General features: G+C 50.5%; 1 protein-coding gene across 1 annotated transcript in view; it reads left to right on the forward strand.

The window, feature by feature from the left end:
* The first annotated feature begins 411 nt into the window (after positions 1–411).
* LOC141049885 (vomeronasal type-2 receptor 26-like) overlaps positions 412–16,067 on the forward strand; it is a 62,764-nt gene continuing 47,108 nt past the window's right edge. The window contains exon 1 of the mRNA XM_073546725.1: positions 412–531. Coding sequence (XP_073402826.1) covers positions 412–531 — 120 coding nt within the window. The remainder of the gene's footprint in view (positions 532–16,067) is intronic.

Consider the following 16,067-nt stretch of genomic DNA (forward strand, 5'->3'; position numbering starts at 1 on the left):
TGCTACTGAAAATGCAAATGTCGATGGCCTGTCATGAGTGACAGTGGAAACTCCAGTGGGGGATCTCGATGAACAAGTCGAAGGGGAAGAAACCCCAGACTTCCATAAGTTCAAGACCCCAGTGGTTGCTGTCCAGTCAAGTCGGGAGGCCTGCGCACTACCCAATGTCTGGGGAGAACCAATGAAGAGTGGGGAAATGTTCAAGATGAAGACGGAGGGCTGAGACAGATGAAATGCTGGGTAGTGCAGAAGCAGAAGCCAGGCAGACAGGAGAGAGATAGTCTGGACGCTGAGATGAAGAGTGTCTTACACCAGTGGGATAGGCTGGAGGTGCAAGAATTGGTGCTATATCACAAGAGGCAACAGCCGAAAGATACTGAAGTAAGGTGACAGGTGGTCATCACAGGAGGAATGGCCCAAGAAGTGGCTAAAGATGCCCACGAATTTGGAGCCCACTTCAGGTCCACAAAGACTTACCAGTGGTTACAGCGGCACGTGCACTGCCCCCGGATGGAGTCCATGGTAGAAGAGGTTTGCCGGCAATGTCGGGTATGCGACCTCATATAGAGTACTGAACAAAGGGCACCCATCCAGACCACACATACTAAGGAACCGCTAGAAGTCTTGACTCTTGATGATCGACTATCTCCTTGTGGGACACTCAGCCCAGGGGTCACAGTACTGTTTGGTGATGACTGACCATTTCTCCATGTTCGCGGTAGTAACCCCGGCTAGAGATCAGACTGCCGAGTTGGCAGCGTGGGCCATCTGTAAAGACTTCATCTGAGTGTATGGGTGCCCAAAGCGCATCCACTCTGACCAAGGTGCATGTTTCCTAGGCAAGGTGATGGAACAACTGTATCGTTTGTATGGCATCGAGCGGTCACGGACCACCCCTTACCATCCTCAAGGCAATGGAGCATGGGAACGCTTCAACCGAACCTTACTTCAAATGCTGAGGACATTCGAAGAGGACAAGAAGGCATGCTGGCCAGATTTCGTGCCAGAGTTGGTCTGGACCTATAACAATCGGGTCCATTCCACCACGGGTTACACCGCCTATCTGCTGCTGTTTGAAAGTGCTGGATGAGAGATCATTGAATTGAAGTTGGAACAGCCAGAGGAGCTGATGGAGTGAAACATCACTTCATGGGTAAAAGAACATTGGAAACGACTGCAAACAATATGGTGGTTGGTGAGTCAGCAGCTTCAAAAAGCATACGAGTCGTAAACCGATTCAAGATATACCGCTCCGGCCTGGGGACCGAGTATTAGTCAGAGAGAAATGCCCCAAGGGTAAACTAAGCGAGAGATAGGAAGTACAGCCTTACAAAGTCATCGAGCGAGTGTATGCTGACAGTCCGGTCTACAAGGTACAGGTTGAGAATGGGGCATCCGCCCTTAGAGTGCTTCACAGAAATATGCTCCTCTGCCCAGTCTTGTACTCCGTGTCTCCCTCCTGTACTCCGTGCCTCCGTCCTGTACTCCGTGCCTCCGTCCTGTGCTCCAGTGCCCAGTCCTACACTCCACTGCCCAGTCCTGTGCTTCGTGTCTCCGTCACGCACTCCGTGTCTCCATCCTGTACTCCAGTGCCCAGTCCTATACTCCAGTTCTCAGTCCGGCACCCTCCACTCAGTCCTTCGAGCCGCCCATCTTGGTTCTAGCAGTCGCGGTATCTGTCTTCTGAGGGTCTGCCCCTAACGGCCCCTGTATAAGGGTCGGCACCACCTGGCGCGCTCACCCCTGGGAGCTCCAGTGCCGCGATCCAGAGGGTCCACTCTCGGACGTAACCTATTTTGTTATCACAGCATACGTCACAGCATAATCAGGCCATGGACCCTGCTAGCGCCTCAGCGGCCACCCAAAAAGAATTGCTCTTTTTGTGTGAAAATCAGACTAGAATAATGTCTCTTATGAAGTCCATGGACACCCGCCTTTCCACCTTACAAACCACCGACCCGGGGAACGCCCCGTTGCTAGCAGGACTCCAGCAGGAGCTCGCGCAGCAGCGTGACGCCCAATCCCACATTCTTAGCTACATGGCGTCCGTGGACGACCGACTCCAATCGCTACAGTCCTCTGCTGCCGCTTCTGCCCTACCTCGGGATCCCCTATCCCATCCTCCACCACGCTTGGGGAAACCTCCCAGGTTTAGCGGTGACCCCAAGTTGTGTCGGGGGTTTTTGAACCAGTGCCGTTTGCACTTCGAGCTCCTGCCTCAGCAATACCCCTCGGATTGGGCCAAGGTAGCTTTCATTGTGTCCCATTTAGAGGGAGAGGCCTTAGCCTGGGTAAATCCCCTCTGGGAGAGAGATGACCCGGTGGTATCTAGCATCCACAACTTCCTGGATACTTTCCGCAGGGTATTTGATGAGCCTGGTCGTGTGGCCTCCACCACGGAGGCTCTTTTCAATCTTCGCCAAGGCTCCCTCACCGTCGGTCAATATGCTATCCGCTTCCGGAACCCTGGCCTCTGAACTGGGGTGGAATAACAAGGGTTTGGTTGGGGCCTTTTGAAGGGGACTCTCGGGTAAAATAAAGGATGAGCTGGCTGGCCGGGACACCCCTACCACTCTGGAGGATCTCATATCCCTAGCTACCCGTATTGATTTACGGTTCCAGGAACGTTCCCGGGAGTCAGTTAGGGAGAAGAGATCTTTTCGGTTATACCAGGCGCCCATTCCCCGCTCCCCAGCGTCTTCCAGTAATTCCACTCCTGAGCCCATGCAAGTAGACTGTGTGAGGTTGTCAGAGCAGGAACGCAGGGAGAGAAGGACACAGGGCCTTTGCCTTTATTGTGGCGGGGCTAACCATTTTGTGCGCACGTGCCCAGTGCGGCCGGGAAACGCCTCCACCTAGGCCAGGTAAGAGAGGCCTCCCTAGGTGACACCGATTCCTCTCTACCCCTTACTATTTCGGCTTTAATTGTTTCAGGTTGGGAGCGCAGATCTGTGGAGATGTATGTGGACTCGGGTGCGGCTGGTTACTTCATCCGGCTCAAGGAAGTGGACCAGCTGCGAATTCCGGTTGTGACGTTAGAGAGTCCGCGCTCCATCGCTTCCGTGGATGGCAAACCGCTACCTGAACCTATCACCATGGTCACTCTTGAGGTGGAGATACAAGTTGGAGCTCTTCACCGAGAAAAAAATCGCCTTTTATGTTTTGCCCAGTTTGTCTCATGCCGTGCTCCTCGGCTTACCGTGGCTTCGTCTTCACGAGCCCGTTCTAGACTGGCATTCCGGGGAGATCCTCCATTGGGGACACTTCTGCCATAAACGCTGTCTGTTGCCGGTATCTCGCCCCAGTCCGCAGCAAGCTCCTATCGATCTTCCTGGGCTTCCTACGGCTTACCACTCGTTTGCCGACGTCTTCAGTAAGAAGGAGGCTGAGATTCTACCGCCGCATCGTGCCTATGACTGCCCTATTGAGCTGTTGCCAGGAGCAATCCCTCCCAGGGGAAGAATTTATCCCCTGTCGCCGGCAGAAACCGCGGCCATGTCTGAATATGTCCAAGAGAATTTGGCTCGGGGTTTTATTCAGAAGCCATCTTCTCCTGCTGGAGCAGGATTCTTTTTCGTCCGAAAGAAAGACGGATCCCTTCGGCCATGTATTGACTACCGGGGCCTGAACAGTATCACAGTCAAGAATAGGTATCCCCTGCCGCTGATCCCAGAACTCTTTGACCGCTTGAGAGGGGCCCGGATCTTCACCAAATTGGATCTACGGGGAGCCTATAACTTGATCCGAATCCGCTCCGGGGATGAATGGAAGATGGCCTTCAATACTCGGGACGGCCATTAAGAGTATTTGGTTATGCCCTTTGGTCTCTGCAATGCCCCAGCGGTTTTTCAGGAGTTCGTTAATGAGATCTTCCAAGACCAACTCTACTCTTCTGTCGTGGTATACTTAGATGACATACTCATCTTTTCCCCCGACTTATCCACTCACAGAAAAAGTGTTCGGCTGGTTCTGCAACGTCTATGGGAGAACAGACTCTACGCCAAACTAGAAAAGTGCCTGTTCGAGCAGTCCTCGTTGCCTTTCCTAGGGTATATCATCACGGACTCTGGAATAATGATGGATCCTGAAAAGTTGGCTGACGTGCTCAAGTGGCCACGTCCGGTTGGAGTAAAAGCGATCCAGCGGTTCCTGGGTTTTGCGAACTATTACAGACAGTTCGTTCCCTTCGTCTCCTCGGTAACCAAGCCCATCTCTGCTCTGACCAGGAAGGGGACCAAACCAAATGCCTGGACTCCAGAGGCTGAAGAGGCCTTTCTTGCTTTGAAGCAGTCCTTTGCTACCGCCCCGATTCTACATCGACCGTTGGTCAATAGGCCCTTCATCCTAGAAGTGGATGCCTCTTCTACTGGTGCGGGAGCGGTGCTTTCTCAGCGGACGACTTCTGGTCAAATGGTACCGTGTGGATTCTTCTCTAGGTCGTTCTCTCCCGCAGAATACAATTATGCCATTGGGGACCGGGAATTACTGGCCATTAAGATGGCCCTGGAGGAGTGGCGGTATCTTTTGGAAGGGGCAGTTCATCCATTCATAATCTTCACTGATCACATGAATTTGGCATATCTTCAGTCCGCGCAAAGGCTCAACTCCAGGCAAGCCAGGTGGTCGCTATATTTCTCCCGGTTTGACTTCAAACTCCATTTTCGACCGGGGACAGAAACATCAAGGCAGATGCTCTGTCCAGGTCCCTACAATCACCTGAGGTTGAGGAAGGTTCATCTCACATCATTGAGCCTGCCAAAATTGTCACCGTGGCGCCCGTGACGCTTTCTCCCATTCCGCCAGGCAAGACCTTCGTTCCACAGAATAAGAGGTCTGAGGTCCTGGGTTGGGGGCATTCTTCCAAGGTTGCGGGTCACGTCGGGGTCAAGAAAACCCTCAGCCTACTTTCGCGCTACTACTGGTGGCCATCCCTTCGCCAAGATGTAACTGATTTTATAGCCTCCTGTACGGCTTGTGCTCTGAACAAGGTACCTAGAAGTCTGCCGTCCGGCCTGCTCCACCCTTTGCCTCCTCCTGAAGCCCCTTGGCGACAAATTGGTATGGATTTCATCACCGATCTTCCACGTTCTTCCGGATGTACTACCATCTTAGTAGTGGTCGATCGGTTCTCCAAAATGGCCCATTTCATCCCTCTGCCCGGATTACCCACGGCATCTGAGCTGGCCAAGGTCTTTATACACCAGATCTTTAGGCTTCACGGACTCCCTCAGCGAATTGTCTCCGATCGCGGAGTCCAATTTACCTCCCGTTTCTGGAGGGCACTCAGCAAGCTCATGGGTATATCTCTGGACTTCTCCTCTGCTTATCACCCTCAGTCCAATGGGCAAGTTGAGCGAATCAATCAGGTATTAACAGCCTACCTGCGTCACTTCTAGAATGCCCATCAAGACAACTGGGTGTCTCTTCTGCCGTGGGCAGAGTTTGCCCACAACAACCACCCCAGTGAGTCCACCACCAAAACGCCGTTCTTCGTGGTTTCCGGCCAGAAACCTGGTGTTCCACTACCTCTCCCTACGAATTCTGGTGTTCCTGCAGCAGATGCCCTCGCCACCGAATTTTCTCAAGTCTGGAAGGAGACCAGAGAAGCTCTTGAAAGATCCAGTATCCGGATTAAAAGACATGCAGATAAGAGGCGCAGGGACCTTCCACCTTACCAACCTGGCGACAAAGTTTGGCTGTCAACTAAGTATATCCGTTTGAAGTTGCCTTCTTACAAACTGGGTCCTCGGTACATCGGCCCGTTCCAGGTCTTGGGACGCATTAATAACGTGGCTTATAAATTGAAGTTGCCGGCTTCGTTTCAGGTCCCTGACGCCTTCCATGTCTCGCTCCTTAAACCTGTAGTGCTGAATCGGTACTGCTCAGTTCCCCCTTCTTCTCCTCAGCCAGTAGGGGCTGATGATGTCTTTGAGGTGAAAGAGATTCTTGCTGTGAAAAAAGTTCGGGGGCGTACTGTCACGGGGGCTAAGTTCAACTAAGGCTGAAAGACCCGGGGCCCCTGTGGTGTCCCTTTACTAGGGGAAACCCTGTCTGACCCTCAACCCAGGGTTTTTGCTGAAGGTGCAAATGCCTGAGCCTCCGACCTTTCCTTATCTCCTGCTCAGCCCTGCACTTAACCCTCCACCCTCCACCCAGTGAGAAGTCACCACCAAAGCTCCCACACAAATAATGACAGACAGGGAGAACTTAAACTGCACTGCGCCGCACACACACAGGAATAAACAGTAATGTGAACAGGGCACAACTAAACACAAATATGGGAAGGAGAAAGGATAACGACGGATCATACGACACCAGATATGAATCTCTCTCTCTTGAACACCTCCACTCCAGACCGGAACCACTTGGTATGAAACACAAGCTATAATCGGCGACGCCCATAGGCCAGCATGACTATTTAAAGACCGTGGGCGTGACTAACCATCCAACCTGGTCTCCAGCAGGATTAACCCCCGAGAGCCTGAAGATCAGGCCGGCGCCACTGAGGCTATAGTGGCTGGAGGTGGAACTACCTCTGCCTGCCGGATGCTGTGGTGTGAACAGCGTCCGACATGACAGTACCCCGTCTTCTACGAGGGACCCCAGGGCCCTCAAGACTCATAGGACCCGGCTTGTCCGGATGACGACGGTGAAAAGAACTGACCAGCCGATCCGCATGTATGTCTGAGGCTGGAACCCAAGACCTCTCCTCTGGACCATACCCCCGCCAGTGCACCAAATACTGAAGAGTACGGCGTACTACTCGAGAGTCCACTACCTTGGCGACCTCGAACTCTAACTCGCCATCCACCATGACTGGAGGTGGCATCGGCGTTGTGTCCACAGAGCCTACCACCTTTTTCAATAAAGCCCTGTGAAACACGTTGTGTATCTTGTACACTGCGGGAAGTTCCAACCGATAAGCCACTGGGTTAATGATGGCAGAAATCCTAAAAGGCCCAATAAACCTTGGACCCAGTTTTAAAGAAGGGATTTTGAGTTTTATGTTCTTCGTAGCTAACCACACCCATTCACCCACACACAGGTCCGGACCTGGCACGCGTCTACTGTCAGCCACCCGTTTGTACCTGGCACTCATGCTCAACAAACGCTGTTTCACCCGCCTCCAGACTGATGACAATTGGGCTCCTAGCTGATCCTCCTCCGGGACACCCCCGGAGTCACCCTGACGTAAGGTACAAAACTGAGGATGTTGACCGTACACACAAAAGAATGGAGACTCTCCTGATGACTCTTGGCGGTGATTATTTAATGCGAATTCGGCCAGAGGAAGGAAAGTAGACCACTCCTCCTGGTTGTCGGACACAAAGCATCGTAAATACTGTTCAAGATTTTGGTTCATGCGCTCAGTTTGTCCATTAGACTGTGGATGAAACGCCGATGAATGTGACAACTTGATCCCCAACCTTGAGCAAAAAGCTTTCCAAAACCTCGCCACAAATTGCGTACCCCTATCAGATACTATGTCAGACGGTATTCCGTGGAGTCTGACCACCTCCTTCACAAATACCTGAGCCAACGTCTTAGCATTGGGCAAAGAGGACAACGCCACAAAATGCGCCATCTTTGAAAAACGGTCAACCACCACCAGGATGACCGTGTTCCCTGCCGAGGCTGGCAAGTCAGTGATAAAATCCATGGAGATTTCTGTCCATGGCCTATTGGGTACCCCCAGAGGCTGTAGCGTGCCAGCAGGACGGGTTCGGGGTGACTTAGCCCTAGCGCACGTGATGCAAGCTGCCACGTACGAGACCACGTCCTGCCGGATTTTGGGCCACCAGAAACGACGCGATACCAGCTCTAAGGTGCCCTTCACCCCTGGGTGACCAGCCAGTACCGAATCGTGGTGTTCCTTCAACACCTTAGGCCGAAGATGCAGGGGTACAAATGATTTGTTGGCGGGAAGTCCTGGTGGTACCTCCTCTTGGGCCTCGGCAATCTCCGCCTCTACCTCAGTCGTGAGAGCCGAGACCACTACCCCTTTCTGGAGGATGGGTACCGGCTCTTCCCGAGGTTCTCCCCCCGGAAAACACCTAGACAAAGCATCCGCCTTGGTGTTTTTAGCCCCGGGACGGTACGTCACAAGAAAATTGAAACGAGTAAAAAACAATGCCCAGCGAGCCTGCCTAGGAGACAGACGCTTGGCCGACTCCAGGTAGAGCAGATTCTTATGGTCGGTGATAACTGTGACCTGGTGAGCCGCCCCCTCCAAGAAGTGTCGCCATTCCTCAAAAGCCAGTTTGATGGCCAACAACTCCCTGTTGCCGATATCATAATTCCGTTCGGCCGGCGACAACTTCTTGGAGAAGTAGGCGCATGGATGCATCTCGCTCAAGGACGAGCCTTGAGACAGTACTGCCCCCACTCCCACCTCCGACGCATCAACCTCTACCACAAAAGGTTTAGACACGTCTGGTTGCACCAGAATGGGGGCTGAAGCAAAACTATTCTTCAGACGCTCAAATGCACGTATAGCCACCTCAGGCCAGTTCGCCAGATCGGCACCCTTTTTTGTCATGTCCGTGAGCGGTTTGGCGACAGTCGAAAAGTGTTTTATAAATTTCCTATAATAATTCGCAAACCCCAGGAACCGCTGGAGTGCTTTCAGACTCTCCGGCCTCTCCCATTGCAACACCGCTTGCACCTTAGCGGTGTCCATTTTAAAACCAGCTGCGGACACAATATATCCCAAAAAGGGCAACTCCTGGACAAAAAATAAACATTTTTCCAGCTTAGCATAGAGCTGGTTCTCCCGGAGCAACTGTAACACCTGCCTAACATGCTGCAAATGAGTGTCCCGATCGCTAGAATAAATGAGGATATCATCCAGGTATACAATCACAAATCTCCCCAGGACATGAGCAAAGACATCATTAATAAAATGTTGGAAAACGGCAGGCGCGGTGGTCAACCCAAACGGCATAACCAGACTCTCAAAATGACCCTCAGGAGTGTTAAACGCCGTCTTCCACTCATCCCCCTGACGGACCCTTATGAGGTTATACGCCCCCCTGAGGTCCAGCTTGGAAAACCATTTTGCCCCCGCTACCTGGTTGAACAAATCCGGGATCAACGGCATTGGGTAGGGATCACGGATAGTAATCTGGTTTAACTCTCGGAAATCCAGACACGGGCGTAACCCCCCATCTTTCTTCTTAATGAAGAAAAACCCCGCGGCTACAGGCGAGGACGAAGGCCGGATGTGACCTTTGCTCAGACTCTCCGCGATGTAGTCTTTCAGAGCTTGTCTCTCAGGACCAGAAATATTAAACATCCTGGCCTTAGGTAATTTGGCCCCGGGTTTTAGCCTAATAGCACAGTCATAGGCTCTATGTGGAGGCAGTTCTGAGCAACCCTTCTCAGAGAAAACATCCGCGAAATCCTGCAAAGCCTCCGGCAGGCTGGGCGTCACGGCGGACACACATGTGGCCAAGCAATTGTCTTGGCAGAAACCACTCCATTGTACTATGTCCTGAGTTTTCCAATCAATTACCGGGTTGTGCCTGGACAGCCATGGAAAACCCAGGACCATTTGAGCTGGGAGATTACGGAGGACCCTACATGTAACCGACTCAGAATGTAGGACCCCAATGTGGAGTTTCACCTCTGCCACAAACTCAGTAATCTCCCCTTGAGGGAGGGGAACAGCATTAATGGTCACCACCTGTATGGGGTGAGGAAGTTTTTCAATCTTAAACCCGGCGGTGTGTGCAAACTCCTCATCTATGAGATTGGTGGCGGAACCGCTATCCACAAACACTGATATAGGTAGCTCTCTGCCGGCGACAATAACCTTGGCAGGGAGCATACATTGAGATACCATCATGGAGGATATGCATACGCTCAGTTGGGTCTCCTCCATACCCTCTGAGCTTAACAGTTTTCCGCCGGTGTGACCCTCTTAGGTAGTACCGGGCAAACGTTAACATAATGACCACCTTTACCACAGTAGAAACATGCTCCGGACTTCCGGACTCCCGGAGCGCGAGGCCGAACCTGTGCCACGCCAGCAATCTGCATAGGTTCAGGGGACTCATCTACTTCAACCACACCTGCACCTCTGTTTTCCCCCAGAGGTAGCGTCTCCTGTGCCCCCTGACGAAAACGGCGATCAATACGTATCACCAAACTCATGGCAGACTCCAATGATGCCGGAGTCTCATACATCAGGAGGGCTTGTTTCACCCTCCCTGATACCCCATGAATAAACTGGCTCCGCAGTGCTGGGTCATTCCACTGTGTGTCTACAGCCCAGCGGCGAAATTCCGAACAATAGTCTTCTGCCAAGCGCTCCCCCTGGCGGAGGGCGCGGATTTTAGATTCCGCTAGAGCCAGTCGGTCAGGGTCATCGTAAATGAGCCCGAGGGCAGAAAAAACATTATCGACCGAATGAAATGTAGCAGAGTCAGGTGGTAAGGAAAATGCCCATGCTTGGGGGTCACCACTCAGTAATGACAACACCAGCCCTACTCGCTGGGCCTCATTACCTGAGGATATTGGCCGCATGCGGAAGTATAATTTGCAGGCCTCCCGAAATACGACAAATTTGCTGCGATCGCCTGAAAATCGTTCTGGCAGCGGAAACTTCGGCTCTGCACCGATACCTGCAGATGCCGTTTGCACCTTTGCTACTACCAGGCCATGCTGCTGAACTGCCCCATTCAACTCGGAGACCTGTATGGACAGCGCCGCCAACTGGCGGGTTATGGAATCTAATGGATCCATGGACTCCTGAAAAATGTGGGCCGATTATAATGTCACGGGGGCTAAGTTCAACTAAGGCTGAAAGACCCGGGGCCCCTGTGGTGTCCCTTTACTAGGGGAAACCCTGTCTGACCCTCAACCCAGGGTTTTTGCTGAAGGTGCAAATGCCTGAGCCTCCGACCTTTCCTTATCTCCTGCTCAGCCCTGCACTTAACCCTCCACCCTCCACCCAGTGAGAAGTCACCACCAAAGCTCCCACACAAATAATGACAGACAGGGAGAACTTAAACTGCACTGCGCCGCACACACACAGGAATAAACAGTAATGTGAACAGGGCACAACTAAACACAAATATGGGAAGGAGAAAGGATAACGATGGATCATACGACACCAGATATGAATCTCTCTCTCTTGAACACCTCCACTCCAGACCGGAACCACTTGGTATGAAACACAAGCTATAATCGGCGACGCCCATAGGCCAGCATGACTATTTAAAGACCGTGGGCGTGACTAACCATCCAACCTGGTCTCCAGCAGGATTAACCCCCGAGAGCCTGAAGATCAGGCCGGCGCCACTGAGGCTATAGTGGCTGGAGGTGGAACTACCTCTGCCTGCCGGATGCTGTGGTGTGAACAGCGTCCGACATGACACGTACCCTCTACCTCGTAGATTGGAAGGGTTTTGGTCCCGAGGAGAGGTCCTGGGAGCCTAAAGAGAATATTAATGCTCCTCGTCTTTTAAAGAGGTTTTTGTCTAACCTCAAGAAGGGGAGACGTAAAGGGGGGGTACTGTCACGTCAGCGGCGGTAGCCGCTGCCGTCCCAGCAACAGCGGGGCCCGCCGCCGCCTTTACTTACCTGCGCTCGCCGCGCCGCTCAGTGCCCGCCTCCTCTTCCTTCTCCTCCGTCCAGCGTGTGCCGGCTTCCTGCGGGCACCTTAGGCCGCGGGTGCGCGCTCTGCAGATCCTTTAACCCTGCAGCGCCGCCCAGCGGTCTGAGCGCCCAATCAGCCGACTTCTGCAGGGTATATCAGGCGTCTCCAACATGGTGGAGACGCCTGATTATCATGTGGACTTCCGTGCGGTATCCTGGCCTGGGTGTTTAGGGGTTTCGCCCTTCTCACTCCCTACACTCCTCTGCCCAGTCCTGTACTCCGTGTCTCCCTCCTGTACTCCGTGCCTCCGTCCTGTACTCCGTGCCTCCGTCCTGTACTCCGTGCCTCCATCCTGTGCTCCAGTGCCCAGTCCTACACTCCACTGCCCAGTCCTGTGCTTCGTGTCTCCGTCCTGCACTCCGTGTCTCCATCCTGTACTCCAGTGCCCAGTCCTATACTCCAGTTCTCAGTCCGGCACCCTCCACTCAGTCCTTCGAGCCGCCCCTCTTGGTTCTAGCAGTCGCGGTATCTGTCTTCTGAGGGTCTGCCCCTAATGGCCCCTGTATAGGGGTCGGCACTAGAGTTGAGCGATACCGTCCGATACTTCAAAGTATCGTATCGGATGGTATCGGCCGATCTTTAAAAAAAGTATCGGTATCGCCGATTCCGATACCGGAAGTCCCATTCAAGTCTATGGGACTTCCGGTATCGGAATAAGAAAAACCCTTTCCTGCCCTTGTACAGCCTCTCTGGGGTCTGTACGGGCCTTTCGGGGGGCTGTGCCGGCCTGCCAGGGGGTCTGTGCAGGCTCCGGTGGTCTGTGCCGGCCTGCCGGTGGTCTGTGCAGGCTCCGGGGGGCTGTGCCGGCCTGCCGGGGGGCTGTGCCGGCCTGCCGGGGGGCTGTGCCGGCCTGCCGGGGGGCTGTGCCGGCCTGCCGGTGGTCTGTGCAGGCTCCGGGGGTCTGTGCAGGCATCGTCCGATGGGACTACAAGTCCCATCGGGCGATGCCTGCTACCATGACAGTGATTGACACATTAGCCAATGATGGGACAGTAGTAGTCCCATCATCCGGCTAATGTGTTAAATGTAAAAAAAAAAAAAAAAATTACATGCTACATACATACAACATGCATACTACATACATGCTACATTCATACTACATACTACATACATGCTACATTCATACTACATAAATACTACATGCAACATACATACTACATACACTCACTGGCCACTTTATTAGGTACACCTGTCCAACTGTGTGTTAAGACTTAATTTCTAATCAGCCAATCACATGGCGGCAACTCAGTGCATTTAGGCATGTAGACATGGTCAAGACAATCTCCTGCAGTTCAAACCGAGCATCAGTATGGGGAAGAAAGGTGATTTGAGTGCCTTTGAACGTGGCATGATTGTTGGTGCCAGAAGGGCTGGTCTGAGAATTTCAGAAACTGCTGATCTACTGGGATTTTCACGCACAACCATCTCTAGGGTTTACAGAGAATGGTCCGAAAAAGAAAAAAAATCCAGTGAGCGGCAGTTCTGTGGCCGGAAATGCCATGTTGATGCCAGAGGTCAGAGGAGAATGGGCAGACTGGTTCGAGCTGATAGAAAGGCAACAGTGACTCAAATTGCCACCCGTTACAACCAAGGTAGGCAGAAGAGCATCTCTGAACGCACAGTGCGTCGAACTTTGAGGCAGATGGGCTACAGCAGCAGAATACCACACTGGGTACCACTCCTCTCAGCTAAGAACAGGAAACTGAGGCTACAATTTGCACAAGCTCATCGAAATTGGACAGTAGAAGATTGGAAAAACGTTGCCTGGTCTGATGAGTCTCGATTTCTGCTGCGACATTCGGATGGTAGGGTCAGAATTTGGCGTAAACAACATGAAAGCATGGATCCATCCTGCCTTGTATCAACGGTTCAGGCTGGTGGTGGTGGTGTCATGGTGTGGGGAATTTTTTCTGGGCACTCTTTGGGCCCCTTGGTACCAATTGAGCATCGTTGCAACGCCACAGCCTACCTGAGTATTGTTGCTGACCATGTCCATCCCTTTATGACCACAATGTACCCAACATCTGATGGCTACTTTCAGCAGGATAATGCGCCATGTCATAAAGCTCGAATCATCTCAGATTGGTTTCTTGAACATGACAATGAGTTTACTGTACTCAAATGGCCTCCTCAGTCACCAGATCTCAATCCAATAGAGCATCTTTGGGATGTGGTGGAACGGGAGATTCGCATCAGGGATGTGCAGCCGACAAATCTGCGCCAACTGTGTGATGCCATCATGTCAATATGGTCCAAAATCTCTGAGGAATGCTTCCAGCACCTTGTTGAATCTCTGCCACGAAGAATTGAGGCAGTTCTGAAGGCAAAAGGGGGTCCAACCCCTTACTAGCATGGTGTACCTAATAAAGTGGCCAGTGAGTGTATATACTACATGCATGCTACATACATACTGCATGCTACATACATACCACATATATACTACATACATACTACATGCATGCTACATGCTACATACATAACACATATATACTACATGCATGCTACATACATACTACATGCTACATACTACATATATACTACATGCATGCTACATACTAAATGCTACATACATACTACATATATACTACATGCATGCTACATACATACTGCATGCTACATGCATGCTACATACATACTACATACATGCTACATACATACTACATATATACTACATACATACTACATACATACTACATACATGCTACATACATACTACATATATACTACATACATACTACATACATACTACATGCATCCTACATGCATGCTACATACATACCACATATATACTACATGCATGCTACATACATACTACATGCTACATACATACTACATGCTACATACATACTACATATATACTACATGCATGCTACATACATACTACATGCTACATACATACTACATATATACTACATGCATGCTACATACATACTACATGCTACATACATACTACATATATACTACATGCATGCTACATACTACATGCTACATACATACTACATATATACTACATGCATGCTACATACATACTACATGCATGCTACATACATACTACATGCTACATACATACCACATATATACTACATACATACAATACATTCATACAATACATACATAGACATACAGTACATATAACATAGAGTAACATACTTACCAATACTTGTCACATTGTTCCCCGAAGCCATTGTCTTTTCCGGGATAAATATTAACATAACAAACCACAAAAATACTCACCCACGATCCGAAGCAGTCCACGAGTGTGTCCCACGACGATCTTGGGTAGAGAACTGCAGCATCAGATGATGCTGCCGTTCTCTACGGGCTGCAGGAATCCAATGACGGAAGGTAGGTATCCTTCCGCACTGTATTCCTCCGCCACTTAAAAAAAAAAAAGTCCCTAGTCTCACTTTATGCCATTGCTGTGTGGGAAATTCCCACACAGCAATGGCATAAAGTGAGACTAGGGACTTTTTTTTTTTTAAGTGGCGGAGGAATACAGTGCGGAAGGATACCTACCTTCCGTCATTGGATTCCTGCAGCCCGTAGAGAACGGCAGCATCATCTGATGCTGCAGTTCTCTACCCAAGATCGTCGTGGGACACACTCGTGGACTGCTTCGGATCGTGGGTGAGTATTTTTGTGGTTTGTTATGTTAATATTTATCCCGGAAAAGACAATGGCTTCGGGGAACAATGTGACAAGTATTGGTAAGTATGTTACTCTATGTTATATGTACTGTATGTCTATGTATGTATTGTATGAATGTATTGTATGTATGTAGTATATATGTGGTATGTATGTAGCATGTAGTATGTATGTAGCATGCATGTAGCATGCATGTAGTATGTATGTAGCATGCATGTAGTATGTATGTAGCATGCATGTAGTATGTATGTAGTATGTATGTAGCATGCAGCATGTATGTAGTATATATGTAGTATGTATGTAGCATGTAGTATGTATGTAGCATGTATGTAGTATGTATGTAGTATGTATGTAGCATGCAGCATGTATGTAGTATATATGTAGTATGTATGTAGCATGTAGTATATATGTAGCATGTATGTAGTATGTATGTAGTATATATGTAGTATGTATGTAGCATGCATGTAGTATGTATGTAGTATGTATGTAGCATGCAGTATGTATGTAGCATGTATGTAGTATGTATGTAGTATATATGTAGTATGTATGTAGCATGCATGTAGTATGTATGTAGCATGCATGTAGTATGTATGTAGTATTTTTTTTTTTTTTTTTTTTTTTTTAACATTTAACACATTAGCCGGATGATGGGACTACTACTGTCCCATCATTGGCTAATGTGTCAATCACTGTCATGGTAGCAGGCATCGCCCGATGGGACTTGTAGTCCCATCGGACGATGCTTGCACAGACCCCCGGA

Source organism: Dendrobates tinctorius, unplaced genomic scaffold (genome assembly GCF_039654945.1).
Source record: "Dendrobates tinctorius isolate UK_male_01 unplaced genomic scaffold, ASM3965494v1 ptg000151l, whole genome shotgun sequence".
Classification (NCBI taxonomy): Eukaryota; Metazoa; Chordata; class Amphibia; order Anura; family Dendrobatidae; genus Dendrobates; species Dendrobates tinctorius.